The sequence below is a fragment of the Anneissia japonica genome, unplaced genomic scaffold, assembly GCF_011630105.1.
Source record: "Anneissia japonica isolate Jap-2015-1 unplaced genomic scaffold, ASM1163010v1 scaffold2030_len652032_cov178, whole genome shotgun sequence".
NCBI classification, from domain to species: Eukaryota; Metazoa; Echinodermata; class Crinoidea; order Comatulida; family Comatulidae; genus Anneissia; species Anneissia japonica.
In genome coordinates, this window is record NW_022705472.1 from 167922 (window position 1) to 183729 (window position 15808).

General features: G+C 31.5%; 1 protein-coding gene across 1 annotated transcript in view; it reads left to right on the forward strand.

The window, feature by feature from the left end:
* The window catches only part of LOC117105539, a 108836-nt gene that overhangs the window by 27390 nt on the left and 65638 nt on the right, over positions 1–15808 (forward strand). Inside the window, exons 18-28 of the mRNA XM_033246705.1 lie at positions 361–471; positions 721–840; positions 1770–1886; positions 5061–5177; positions 7446–7562; positions 8761–8871; positions 9625–9738; positions 11047–11166; positions 13348–13461; positions 14576–14692; positions 15354–15467. Coding sequence (XP_033102596.1) covers positions 361–471; positions 721–840; positions 1770–1886; positions 5061–5177; positions 7446–7562; positions 8761–8871; positions 9625–9738; positions 11047–11166; positions 13348–13461; positions 14576–14692; positions 15354–15467 — 1272 coding nt within the window. The remainder of the gene's footprint in view (positions 1–360; positions 472–720; positions 841–1769; positions 1887–5060; positions 5178–7445; positions 7563–8760; positions 8872–9624; positions 9739–11046; positions 11167–13347; positions 13462–14575; positions 14693–15353; positions 15468–15808) is intronic.

Genomic DNA, 15808 nt, shown 5'->3' on the forward strand with positions numbered 1-15808 from the left:
AGACCCCAGGTAATATATCTGCTGTTAGATGGGTAATGTTTCTGTGGTTTCTAATGTCATTTGACTTCTGCTGCTCTGTAAACTAAATGCTGTATTAAACACCTGTGCCAAATAAGCACCGTCTCAAATAAAGTGTTGGTGATTTTTCAAAATCTAATTCTAAATGTAATAATGGTTGTACAGCATTCTTTAAATACAAGAAATAGTACTTTTTTGGTTCATTGTTATGCCTATATTTCAGGTAGCTTATTTTGCATGTATTTTTGTATCCAATTCTGTTTATTTTTCTTTTCCTCTCATTTTTCTAGTTTGCTAGATTTTCATCCTTTCCATTCTTTTTCTGTTTTTTTTTACCTTTAGGATCATGTGCATTATTTCCGTGTCAAAATGGTGGCCAGTGTCTCCCCACAACTAGTGGTTATGTTTGCCAGTGTGTGAGTGGATTTACAGGCACTAACTGCGAGATCTCAGGTAGTATATCTGTTGTTAGATAGGTAATGTTCCTATTGTTTCTAATGTCGTCCCCACAAATAGTGGTGGTTATGTTCAGAGTGTGGACAGTGTTAAATCTATGTCATAATTTAAAAGAAATTTTTTACTAGGTTTTTAATTTCTTTTTTTTATTTTGAGAATTTTCAAGTAAATATTTCCTTTAGCTGGATTTTTTATCTACTTAATGCCTGAGATTTATGCTAGATTGTTTGCTCGTTTGTTATTTAGTAACCGCATGCTCCAGTAATCCGTGTGTGAATGGTGGTCAATGCTTCATCAGCAATTTAGATGCTAGTCAATATTTTTGTGAATGCCCATTTGGGTTCAGTGGTAGAATGTGCCAATCAGGTTTGTTGCTATTTTATGTAAAGTCCTGTTCAGACATGTGACATACCTAAATATGGTCATGATGACATCACACCATGACCATTTTATCCGGTTTATTTTGGAACAGTGCCGCCGCCATCTCGCAACTTACTGGGGGACTTCCAGCAGCCTAGCCTAGCCTGAGCAGCTAGCTAGTGTCAAATAGAGCGTCGCGCACACACTGGTAACTACGTAGCGTGAAGTGCGTAGGCCTCTGGAAGTCCCCAGTGGTACAGTAGTTGCCAGGTTATCGGAAATTTTCTTTTCCAATTTTCGCAAAAATGGTCTATAGGCATATTATGACTATATATAAGCATTTCAGAGTGTGGACAGTGTTAAAGCTTATTTATGAATAATTATATAAAAATCTTTCATAATAATAAAATATAGATTTATAAAATTTAATTTGGCATAATTTATCAAAAACAAATACACTAAATTGTATCGTGAACATAAAAAAAGAATTGCCAGAATGTTTTGGAAATAACACTTTTAATAAATGGACACACAATTTTCCATTTTGCATTGTGTCATCTGGCAACTATCTTAAATATAATTGCAAATGGTAAAGACCAGGTTGGAAAAGATTGTGTTTTGGCTTTTGCCCCTTAGCAGGTCCAAAATAATGATAAATTGCATTAAATTTGAATATTCTTTATTTGTTTTATTAAAAATTTGACACAAAATATAGTGTTGAAGAGGAAACCATGGACCGACGGCCCAACACAAAAAGTGTGTATCTCTTCGAAAGACAAACAAATTCGTTTTGTTTAATCTTTTAAATCTCAACATAAATGTCATGCATGAAAATAGATTAAAGCTGTATTTTTGTTATAATGTATTGTTAATTTTGCACTTTTATGTTTTCTTTTGATTTACTTTGGCTTTTTTGCTTTGAAAAATGTAACTAGCTCTTACGTGTACTAGTAGCCCTTGTTTGAATGGTGGTACATGCTACACATTATTTGTCGGTAGTGGTTTTTATTGTGAATGTCCTAATGGCTTTACTGGTGATAACTGTGGGCAAGGTAAGCAAACAAATTAATTTCATTTATTGATATTCATTAATTTAATAAAAAATATTGTCATGAAGGTGAATATCTTAAATAAACATGTATTTTAATTATAATAATAATGTATGATTTCATTTATTTGGTCCAAATAACAATACAACAGACAAACACAAATTACCATAGAGAGGAAAATAACACTCATTGGCCAGACAGGATTTTCAAAAATTCAAACATTTTTTTCTTCTATCTTTTTTCAGCATAATATCATGCATTGAAGTAGATTACAGCTGTATTTTTGTTAAAATGTATGATAATAATAACTACTGTATATATAATATAACAATAATAATTATTAATATTGTTACAGTGTATTGTTATTTATTAAATTGAGAGCTATGCTACATGATGTACCATTATGTCCTTTATTCAAACACACACACACATAAATCTCACCGCATAGGAGTGTACCTATTTGATTGCTTGAAGAATACAATTAAAAATACTGTTAAACAAATGATTAAATTCCCTTTTCATAACCCATCTCATATAAGCTATAATACACAATTGAACATACTGTTAACAAAGTTATTAAATCACTTATTTTCAATAGCTGGAATTATTACCCATCTTTCTAACCCATTTTTTGACGAATATTATAATTTCACACTTGTGTAGAAAGGAATGTGGAGGGTTAAAGATTATTAAATTGATTATGGTTTAAAAAAGTTACTAAATTCCTATGAAATCTCTATCCCAAATGACTTCTTTTCAATAGCCGGAATTTATTACCTATTTTTTTAACCCATTTTCTGACAAATATTATTCCTTTGCACTTTTGTAGAAAGGAATGCGGACAGTTAAAGGTTATCCTGGATTATTATCTAAATAAAATGATACCATTTCCCGGATGTTTACAGATTAATGACACAATATGCATTAGTAGGGATCACTTATTTGAATAACTCTACTGTATTTTGATTTTAAATTGGTAGCTGGCATTGTGTGATGTATATTAGTTGCAGCAGATAAGATTAGAGATCAATGCAATTTGTGTTTATATATCAATACTTGTTTATATTTAGTTTATCCTATTTAAATATAATTTTATTTATAATAATATGTTTATTATGATAATATTAATTTAATATGTTGGTAACCATATGTATGTAATGTAATGTGTAATGTAGGTAGATTTATATAGCGTGTTATATCAAAGTCGAAGTGCTGAAGGTGTCGACTAGCTCATACAATATCTTGCTTCTCCGCTAAGAGTCTCTTCATGAATAAGCTATCCGGTACACCGGTACCACTTACTCTAACCTGTCCACAACAGGGGCCATATGGAACAATACGCCACGGTAACCCCCTATACTCATCTTGAAAGATGTACTGGGTGTCTTTAAAGAGTCAAATTGTGTACTATGAGCCTACAGTTTTAAAATAGTCCTTATACAAAAAGACTTGTTCCACCACAAGAAGCAAGCACGTCGATATTATGGCTGTACGCATACGCATAGTGCTCTTCACAATTAAGTCTTATGTATCACATTATTACTCCTGTCATTGGAATAACGATTAGTGGAGGACATAATTAACTGTTTTATTGATTACTAAATACATACCAAGCTCCAAATCAATTCCTCATAAATATTGCATTATATAAATTAGCATTGGGTACAAACAAATGTCTGTCTAACATATCTGGTGAAGTGACCCTAATTCTGAAGCCTGACATATGCTCTACCATACTACCTAACTTCAAAAGACCCATCACCACACAGACTAGACCTTAAATGAAGCTCCTTAAATACACGTCTCTTTTTTTTTTCAAGTGTTTTTCATTTTTTTACCTGTATTTCAGTGTACTCTTTTAAACATTAAAACAAACTTTTTAAAAACATCTGTGCAGGTGATCAAAATATTATTATTTAATACTCACCATTGTGATCTCATTTTTTGTCTGCTTTATATTAATCTGTTTATAATTATTCACTTATTATTGATGTTCTAGCACCTGCTTTCTTCGATAAGAAGACGCTTTATAAATTCCAATTACCTATAATTATTTTAGAATAAGTGTGAAAAGTATACTTCTGTATTTTTTTCTTTTGTTCATTGTTTTAAAACAATTTAAACTGAACAGCAGGACATGAAATGTAGACTTAACAAACCACATGGTTTCTTTGCCAGTGTCAACAATACTTGTTTAAAAGTCAACATTAGTTATTTAAAACGTCCTTCTGTTGTTGTTAACGTGTGTATACTGACCAATTCACATCCACTCATCTGTTGTGTATTGTGTGTTTTGTTGTGAAAGGTATTGACGTATGCTACTTATGAAGAAAAGAACTAAATATTCTCATATTCCCACTCCTTGCTCTATGTAATTGGAAACCACGTATTTATATAATCCTCCCATAGAATTCAAATATTTTTACTACTTTATTTGAATTTTTATTAGAATTAGCCATACTGCAAGCAGAATATTTGGTGATAAAAGGCAAGGCCCAAAGCTATTATTAATTCTTTAAAACTTAAACACAAATACAGACAAAATTGCTGTAAAATAGCCTTATTTGATATACAGGCATGGATCCAGGATTTGTTGTAAGTTTTATTATTTATTTATTATTTATTACAACATTTTAGGATACAAGTACAGTAGTTGGGGCTACCACAAATTTCAGATAGTTTGATGAATAACCTAAACTAGGGGAGTATGGTCCTTTCATGATCCGAGTGTGGTTGAAAAAGTAATACTTTCAGAGGCCCTAAATAAATAAATATAAAACCCCTGTCTTTATCTGCCCCTGATAAAAAGTACACACTTTAAGTCGCACAACTCTATACTATTTCACCACATTTGCAGGTACATTGATAGAAGTTAAGTGTAATAGAATGTGAATAGGTCAGAGGTTATGACAAGAGTTTATTTTCATTCTGTATCGTGGCAAGGACGTCATTGTTAGGTGTCTTTGAAGTACACAATAAACACCTAATAAAATTATATTCTTACTATTGTATTTTTTTATGTATATTATTGTGCAATGTGTTATTTTCCAGCTTGTAAAAGAATAACATGACTTTAATTAAGTTACAATTGATGATATGCAAACTCAGCCTTGATCCCTCTACCAGATCACATTTAAAATAAATGATTCATTTACATTGAAATAACTTTTTGTTTAGTTGTGAATGTTGCCTGTTTGAGTGGACCCTGTTTGAATGGCGGAACATGTTCATTACTCGGAACTGGATATGTTTGTAACTGCCTCCCCGCCTTTGCTGGAATGCGTTGTGAAAGCAGTAAGTTTTTACTTTTTATAGTTTTTATTTTGTCTGCATTTCTGTTCCAATGACACATCAATATTTATTTGTACAGTATTACCATGTAACATTTTTTTCCAGAAATACAATTTGGATTTGGATTTTTATTCAAGTGAAGAAATTTCGAGACATATCAAGAATAATTTTTACAGGTGTTTTGTTATTTTTTTTTATTGTATTCATTACAAATCTTCTCAGGTGCTCCATATTAGATATATAAGCACTCTAAATAGGTCATAGACAAAACAGAACTCTGTTGTATTATGACTTATATATAATACGTATTATTGATTTCAGTCAAGTATGATAATACTATAGTGATAATAGGTTGATGTCATATATAGTGCGGACAGATGACGACGCTACTCACTTGTCTATTCTGAATATGAAAATACCAAGTACAGTGCTGGCACGGGGGGGGGGGGGGGGGGNNNGTGTCAGTTGGCCCTTGATTTAGGCGCCTTATTGTACAAGTCTGCAAATTTTTGGAGCCCCAGTTTCATTAGTCTTTAGTTTATTGATTGTGTTTGGTAGTCAATAATAATAATATTTATTTATTCTTTCGTTATACTGTAGGCACTTTCAGTACTATTACATTAATTTTCAAAGTGGTACAGTTAAAACCACAAAAATATGTACAATATTTTATAATTATATAATAGAGAGAGCAGCTTAGCTCAGTCGGCTAATCTGGTGGTAGCCACTGTGTGTGCACTGAACCGTGGAGATCTCTAGGTCCCCGGTTCAATTCCCATCGCTCCCTCTCCTTGAGTTTCAGCTAGAAGGCTGAAATACAAGTTACAATAGTGCGTCTTTCAGATGAGACGTTTAAGCCGTTGGTCCTGTGTGCATTATGGCCCATGTGCACGTTAAAGAACGCAGTACACTCTTCGGAAAAGAGTAGGGGATTGTCTCCCGGTGTACTGCCCAATCACCACCAGAAGGACCCCACTGGAAATAAGTCTTCTTCTAGACTTTCGTGGGCTATCCTTGGTGTTTACACCGAATAAATCCAATATAAAGAATTGTTTAACAAAAATTAAAAGAATACAAATATTCGATTTTAGTTTGATATATTCTTGACAAAGAGAACTACAGGTATTATCAGTTAGAATGAAATAAATAGCATGCTGTACTCTATATTAGGTTATATGTAGGATTGCTATTCTGTATGTCTGTGTGGTTGGTGGTGGCCAAAGATTGGTCCATACTAAATATTTCCAGGTTGCTGTGCAGTACTTAACCATTCATATACTTAATATGTTTTTAAGGTTTTAAAAAGCAATGCCTTTTACTGCATCAACATTAATTTTCACACCTGAAGATTATTATTGTTGGCATAAAAAATGTTTTGTTTTTGTCAATTTTTTCAGGATTTTTTTTTTTTTTATACATGCGTATCCATTTTACACCCAACAAAATAAATGCCTTCCTAGAATAAACGGCCCTTAATAACCCTTCTCAACAATAAACCCCGAGGGGCGTTTATTCAAATATATTGTTACATGATAATTAGGACTCAAGTCTATATAGACTTTTTTTATTCCTTGTTTCGCGTACTTAATATTTTTTTAAAGATTATCGGAGGAGGGCGGAATAAGAATAAAAATAAAATTTTGTTTTCTTATTTAGCAAATAGTTTCAGACGGAGGTGAAAATAAAAATTAAATTTTATTGGTGAATTTAAAATTCGATGATTAAATGCTTCAAATTGATGTACAGTAATTAGGAGGAAATATACAGTACATATCTTATCTTTTCAGATTTCAAGACAGCGACAGCGGAGGGCGTAATAACATTTTTTTAAATTATTATTATTTTTTTTTAATTTCCACTTTTTCGTGGCGGCGGGTGCGCTAATTTGGCCAAAAATAAAATTTTATTTTTATTTGAAATCAATAATATCTGCAGTCGGGGGGATCGCTAAACAAGGTCTAAAGAAAGTCTCGTCTAAATTTTACTGATGAAAATTAATAAGGTTCTATGGTAGCAATGGCATGTTTAAGTCTATTGGTACATCACATGCATATCCCACAAAAGTAAACATGTCTCAAGTCTTACTTTTGTGGTTTTTGTATGAGATATTTTTTAAAAACTCTTAATGTTTCCTAATTCTTCCATGGCAGACAGTGTTTTTAAGTTTGTAATGTGTAATGTAAATGAATTTAATGTAAGTAATATCATTTTCCTTGTATGTATTGTTTGTGTGTTTTATTAACTAAACCTTGTACACATTTTTTTAATAAGATGCGATGGATATATGCAGCTCGCATTTGTGCCAAAATGGTGGCTCATGTGAAGGACATGTGACATACTACCGATGCATTTGTCCGGCGGAATTCACTGGCGAAAATTGCGAGGAAGGTCGGCCAATGGCATGCTTCTGAATGTTATAAATACCATTTTAGTGGCCTTGATATATAATAACAGTTACCATACTAATGCTTTCCATAGTAATATAATTAGCATTAGCATGCAGGTGGTCTTTCTGATCATTTGCATACATTATCTACTGGCAGTGATTTTGCATATTCATTATTTGTAGTAATGGAGACTTATATTTCTTCTCTAAATTGACAACTTAGTTTATACATTGTGTAGGCACTGTGGATAATAACATGATGATGCAGACGATTGTACATCTGTATGCAAACGATAGAGAGAGTGTACTTTAGTGTTACTAGCGGTAGTCTAGTAGATGTAGGTGATGTATGTTGATGTTTAACTTGTAGCATATTCCTCTATGCTGTTTGACGATTTGTTTACTTATCATAGACTGAGATATAGACCTAATTTAAATTAAATATCTTGTGTAGAATGCTAGAAATATAATTCCCTAACATTTGCTTTAAATCGTACTAGCTATTTATATACTGACACTATACTGTTCAGAGGAGATAGAATATATCATATTTTCTTAATCTAAAGTGACAAAGAATACTAAATTTTTAACCAATCCTAACACATATTTGAATATATCTATATTTAATTGTATTTTCATTTTAAAAATGTATTTTCTTTATTCAGTATTTGAACCTAAACGTAATGAACGGAATTGATCATTTGTCTTTAAAGTCTCTAAAACAACAGAGTAATATAAGATAAAATAATAACATGAAAAACATTATTCTCTTAAACATCTTTTTGTGTTTTGTTTTGTTTTATTTGGCGCGAATAGATAAAAATTTGAAAACCATCTAAGAGAATTGTAGATAAGCTAAATGTAACTAATAATATATATATAACATTGCAGCATGAAAATATGAGATAATAACTGAATAATATTCAACCAAAATACATAAAAATAGTATATTATAAGGACTAATCTATAAATTATTATCTAAAATGACACAAATAAAAAAGAATCCTTTAAAATTTCTTTTGGTAGTTATGTTTTGATGTATATAATTTGAACAAATTAATTATAAATTACCTAGGTTTAGACTCCCAAACAATTAAATGAGTTTAAATAAGACAATACAATTATATATAAAGGAAATGTAAATAACTATATTAATATGTTTATTTTGAATTAATGATAATTATTTTCATTATGAATCAGCTGTTACGCCATGTTATCCTAGCCCGTGTGTCAACGGGGCGTGTAGCCTATCTGGTGTTTCCTATTATTGTACCTGCTACCCGGGCTGGATGAGCACGGATTGTGACCTGCGTAAGTTAGGCATATAGAGAGCTTACTAATAAATGTTTTAGAATCGATGATGTGTATTTAAAACAAACATCTTGATATTATTAATCAGCCTAGTATTTAGTTTAAATTTATTTCAGGAAACCTCTATCTTGGGAAATCAATTGTATTATGCTGCATAAAACCTTTTATGTAACCAAATTCCAAAATTAAAGCATATTGAACAGAGATTCAACTAGATAAACTGTGTTTATTAGACAGTATATGTAGATGGAAAACTTTATTTATTCTGGATATTCAATCGGTCTATTGAAATAACATTCTTCATCATTGAGGTCTAGGTAAAAATAACTTATTCAAAACATTTAAAGGAAAAAATATACACTATATAAAACTTTAAAATATATAAAAAAATAAAAATTGAAAATAAAAATTGAAATAAATTCATAGCATTCACATACCACCATGTAAACAAACATTTATTGAATTAAATTAATATCTTAAACAGAAAATAATTGAAACATTAAAGTTGGTTTTTTTTAAAAACATAAGTAAAAGAGAAATTGAAATTTAGATATAGCATCATGTATCTTCAGCAGCTTGCTACTGAATTTAGTGAAATTCTGAGGAGTTTCATATACTGTAGGATATCGCGTAGTACAGACAAGAATTCAATCCTCTTTTGCATAATACACCACTGGAACACCATAACCCTATATATAATCAATGAACAGTTGATGTAGATAATCATGTTTAAATGCTTTTCTTCGAATACAGCCCTCAATGCGTGTGCCTCAGATCCATGCTTAAATGATGGTTTTTGTACAGACTTGCAAACACACTTTACGTGTGGGTGCAAAACAAATTTTGATGGTGATCGCTGTGAAATCAGTAAGTTTGCAGCTGCCGTGGTTAGTCTATATTCGTGTGTGTTTCTACTTTGCGTTAAACCGATATGTTTCCAGCTATAGAGTTAAATGTGTTTCTGTTATGTTTTCTATTTGTAAAACCTTTAAACTTTCTAGGTGTATATAGTGTGTTTCTGTGCGTGTCTACTCAGTGTGATACCAGTATGTTTGCCAGGATTTGAATACTAGTGTGTGTTTCTGTGTGTGTCCATGTTGTGTGCAACCAATTGCTAGGAGTTGAATATGTTTTCTGTGTGTGTACGTTGTGTGCAACCAGTGTGTTTGCTAGGAGTTGAATATGTTTCTGTGTCTATGTTGTGTACAACCAGTATGTTTGGTAATAGTTAAGTATGTTTCTCTGTGTGTCTACTTGATGTGAAAACAATATGCCCGATTGCTAGGGAAGTTGAATATGTTTCTGTGTCTATGTTGTGTACAACCTGTATGTTTGCTAGGAGTTGAATATGTTTCTGTGTGTGTCTACTTGATGTGAAAACAATATCCCCAATTGCTAGGGAAGTTGAATATGTTTCTGTGTGTATCCAGTTGGTGTGAAACCAGTAGTTCTAAATTTTGCCAGGGAGTTGAATTTGTGTTTCTGTGTGTACAGGTTTGAAACCAGTATTTTTGGTAGGGCGTTTTTGATAAGAGCATGTTGACTCAATGTAAATCCAGAAACTAACTAGGAGTGGAATACAGTATGTTTCTGGGTGTGTCTGCACATATGTAAAACCAGAGAATAAATGGTGTTGTGCATAAGGCCAAAAAAAAAAATCTTGTGTTGGCCATGTTTTTCTAAATATCCCAAAAATGGGTAGGACAGTAGGAAATTTTTTTTTTTAAAACAAATAATGTGTTTATGCCTAAAAAGAGTATAAAATACACAAAAATACAACAAAGACCATTTTTAAATCAAGATAGGTCTATTCCAGCCTTTTCAGCTCATTAAAGATATATTTTTTGTTGTAGTAAAAAAAAATAAATCAATAAAATGCAAAAAATTTAATTTCGTACAATTTTGGGACAGTCGGGCGTGGCCAACACAATCATTTTTTTTAATGACCTAATTGGTGGATAATCCAACAATGCTAATATTTTACACTTATTTAAATGAGTAAAAATAGGTAAATGGTATTTACTGCAAAAGTTTTATCATTTACAGTATATTAACATTTTACATACAATAACTAAAAATAAAATTATTGCTAAAATATTTTTTTCATACTAATCCTGATATTCCATTGGTTGAAAATGTACTTATAGCCATGTTGGTGGCACTCTTCATTTTCAGTTATTGACACATGCACGTCAGGCACCAACCCATGCCAGAACGGTGCCACATGTCATCACATCGATGAGTCCTATAGGTGTTATTGTGTTGACGGTTATGAAGGGCTCTTCTGCGAGGCCAGTAAGTACCAGTTAAAGCTGTAGATGGCGCTGCTGTTGCATGGAGACTTGTCTTTGGTTATTCTGTTAACAAATCTCAACCAAAGCATGAATATTCAATTATGCAAATTAATGTAACTCATTGTGAGTTTAAAGCAGAGATGTTAGATTAAGATATATTGGGATATGATAGTAGATTGGTAATCATTTGCCATTGATAATTAATTATGAATAATATAAAGTTTTTTTTAAACAATTTGGAATTGTTCTATTAAATTAGAATCGTATTACTCTATTACAAATTTGAATAATTCAATAAGTATAAATTTGCAAGTGCAAAAATTTGTATGATTCAAATATATGCTTTGGTTGAGTGTCTTGCACTCACTTTTTTGTAGAAGCAGTTTAGTCCTTGTCGTAGTGGAGAAATAATTTGTTATTAACAAGTGAAAAGTTTCTGAATTATGTAACAATAAGTTGTGTAGATTCTATATTATTTGTCAGCTGATTTCTTCAATATTTACAAAAAATTTCTACTTTTATTTACCAGTACAATAATAAATTATATTCACTAATTTTTTTTTAATTTTCAGATATTAATCTTTGGATTTTAACATAGATTTTTTATCTTTTGATATAGATTATTTAAGATTCTGTAGCATAATCGGTATATATCTTAAGTGTTTGTCATGCGTCAGTCTAGTGGATGGGTGGGATTAGAGGGATGAACTTTTCTTTAACAGTAAACTGCCAATTTTTTCTGCATCATTTCTAATACTTTTTATAACAATTACTATGTTTACTAGAAACTAAATATATGGTAGTGATAATTTGTTAGTCTTTTCTTTCTTTAATAATAATGAATTATTTTTAATAATAATAGTTATATATTTATTTAGTAATGTTTTGTGCAAGTGTATTATATATCCATTTTGTCTAGTATTTATTTCTTTAATAATAATGAATTATTATTAATAGTAATAGTTATTTATTTACTTATTTATTTATTTAATTAGTAATGTTTTGTGCAAGTGTATTATATATCTATTTTGTCTAGTATTTATTTCTTTAATAATAATGAATTATTATTAATAGTAATAGTTATTTATTTACTTATTTATTTATTTAATTAGTAATGTTTTGTGCATGTGTATTATATATCTATTTTGTCTAGTATTTATTTCTTTAATAATAATGAATTATTATTAATAGTAATAGTTATTTATTTACTTATTTATTTATTTAATTAGTAATGTTTTGTGCATGTGTATTTATATATCTGTTTTTTGTCTAGTATTGCATGGTTGCAATTCTTAACAGTTATATTGTGATACAGTAAATTATAATATTTTTTGTTTATATTATAAGGTGAGTACAGTATTTTGCCTACCTCTTGCATGTATTATATACATTATATCCAGATTATCAGTTTAAATTGCATGTTTTAATGTTATATATTTTCTTATATATTTAATATATAATTCAAGAAGAAAATGTATTTCCTTTAAATGCACTTGCCTATTGAGCAAAGACAGTACTGCTCTAAGAACAACATTTGCCAACTATAGAGGTTGGTTCAGCTTAGTTGGTAGCAGATATGGCTCTAGTTGGCAGTGTGTCTGAATAATATTTCAAATATCTCTTAATTCGTGTTTTATTGACTAATGTATTACGCAGCAGTGTTGTATCTACGAACGGAGGAGGTGGATGCACTCGCCCTCCAAGGAACCTGACCCCACTGGAATTTATTGAGCTGAAAGATTATGCTCAAGTAGTTTAAAATCACCATATTTTTGCCAATTAGTGCCCCCTCACTTTATCATTGATTCTCCCACTTAATCTTCATGCCACCATCAGCCTCTTTTTCAATATCCCCAGATACGCCACCACTCTAGGAGTACGACATCTGCGGACTTGGGAATTTTAGCTAAAGCTTGTGTGTCGGACCACACTATCAAATTTTCTTTGACAAGATGTATGTTGTATGCCCATATATAGTCATGATGTGCATATATATGGTCATGATGTGATGTCATCATGACCATATTTAGGCATATCATGTTTCTGTCAAACAAAATTTGATAGTCTGGCTTTATGAATGATGTGATTTTTAGATACTTGAGTGTAATTTTTTGGTAAGAAAATTTTCTTTATTCCTTTTACATTAATTAATGTTGACACCATGTTTTTTTATGCATTTTAGATGTCAATGAATGTGCTGATAACCCCTGTTTGAATGGAGGAATATGTACTGATTTGGTCGGAAGTTATACTTGCACCTGCCCAACTGGATACAGTGGATTTCGTTGTGAAATCGGTTAGTTGATATTGGTTTAAAAAAAAAAAGACACCTTACAGAGCTTCATTATTTGACTCTCATACCCCTTTTACACTATTAGCGGGACTTCAGGATAAACTCGCTTTTTCTTCCCTGTTGTCGATATACCAGTAAATAGGTGAAGGTCAGCGACTTTGGAGTGCTGAACCCGAGTTCAAAGAAGCTGAATGTTTTCAGGAGAAGCTTCTCCAGGATAGTCCCGTCGACATCGGAACACATCAGTGTAAACAGTCCCAACTTTCACAAACCGAGATTTTAATCATCCACTTTCATTAAAATTATTCATTTAAAAAAAAATAATTATTTGTATGTTTTGAAAGTATTTAGTTAAAAATAATAAACATAATGTAAGTTATATTTTATTGTTTTGGATTGTATTTTTGATTAGAAATTAATTCGGTTTTTAGTGTACAAATAAATTATAATGTTTTCCCCCTGCGAACTAAACTTGATTGCAGACTAAGGAGCTAGTTTTTTTAAATGTCCATAGAGGGTAGCATTCAACACCGGTGTTCAGTCGGTGTTAGTTGTCAAGTGTAAATGGGTGTGACCTGAGATCATCCCGCAGTTTCTTTGTTAAGTATAAATGGTTTTGGCTTCGGTGTCACACCGGCGTTTGTTTTTCTTGATAGTGTAAATGTGACAGGTGACTCATCATTAGAGCATCATAATTTGTTTTTAATTGGAAAAATATATTTTCCAATAAGCATGCAAATCTAGGATCATTTAGTTGCTCTTAACAATGAGGTCAAGCTACTGCTGTTTTTCATTTAGGATTATACACATATTTTGTCATTGCACATTTTTAACTATTGAAGTCTTATTGTTTTTGCTCAGAAATCATATTTATAATATAACTTCCACTCCATGACAGCAGCCAACTCAATCGGCTAAACTGGTTGTAGCCATTATACTGTATGTGCGCGAAACCGTGGAGATGACTAGGTCTCCGGTTCTAATCCCATCACTGCTGTTCTTGTGTTTTACCTGGAGGGGTGAAATTCCATGGATAAGCTTCACCTTTTATATATACTTCTTTACTTTATCTTGAAAATACAAGTGATATAATAATGTTCTCTTTGTCGCTCTCTAGCACCAAATAACGTGTGTGAATCAAGTCCATGCATTAATGGAGCTACATGTATAGGAGACTCAACTCAATATACTTGCATGTGCCTTGAAGGATACATTGGAACAAGATGTGAATTTGGTAATTATTTGAGTTTTTTACATGCTGTGTTTTTTTCAAAGGGCAATTTTATATGTTTACACTTTTTTTTAGCGAACTCGTCGACCGCCAATTATAATTTAAAATTTAAATAAGAAATAATTTTATTTTTGGTCAATTTGCGCAACTGTCGCCACGTCACTGCATTGAAATCTCTAAAAATAAGATATGTATATTTCATCCTAATTATATCAATTTAAAGCATTTAACCATCCCATTAATACTCTATTTGCATTCACCAATAGAATTTTATTTTTATTTTCTCCTTCGTCTGGTTGTTTTTGGCAAAACTGTTTGCCAAATACAAAACAAATTTCCTTTTTTTTTTCCCCCTTTCTGATGATCTTACAAAACAAGCTATAAAAAATGTCTCATCGAAAACCGAATAAAGTTGAAAAACTTAACATTAAATATGAAAAATATGACAATGATAAAAATTATACAATAAGCAATTTTGAAAGGTATCAACATCATTGTAAAACTCTGTTCAGATTATCAAATTTTCTTTGACAAAACACTGTTGTATTCCATATATGGTCATGATGTGCCTATATATGGTCATGATGTAATGTCATTTTGACCATATTTAGGCATGTCGCATGTTTTTGTCAGAAAAAGTTTGATAGTCTGGTTTTTCTTGTAGAACGTGATGCATGCACACCATACCCTTGTCAGAATGGAGGCGTTTGTGAAAGTTTCCGGACTTACTATGAATGTACCTGCCCTGTAGGATTCACTGGGACTAATTGTGAACTTGGTATGTCACCTTTCTTGATATGAGGCCAGCCATCCCAAAACCAGCATACTATCGCTATATGTTAAACTGAGTAATTAGTATATTAGATTGTAGCAGTATTGTATACTTTAGTACAGAGAAGCAAAGATACTAGAAATACAAGATAGAGTTCCCCACACAAAAAAAGTGTTCCACCGTGTTCCACCGAAATGCATGGTGGGAATACGAAAAATGGGACGCCCCCTACAGCTGGATCTAAAAAAACTTGTGCCAAACTTTCGTTACCAAGTCGTAGCGTATTTTATTATCAATTCTCAACAAAGATACTAGATATAAAAACAAACTGGAATAGACACCCAGAC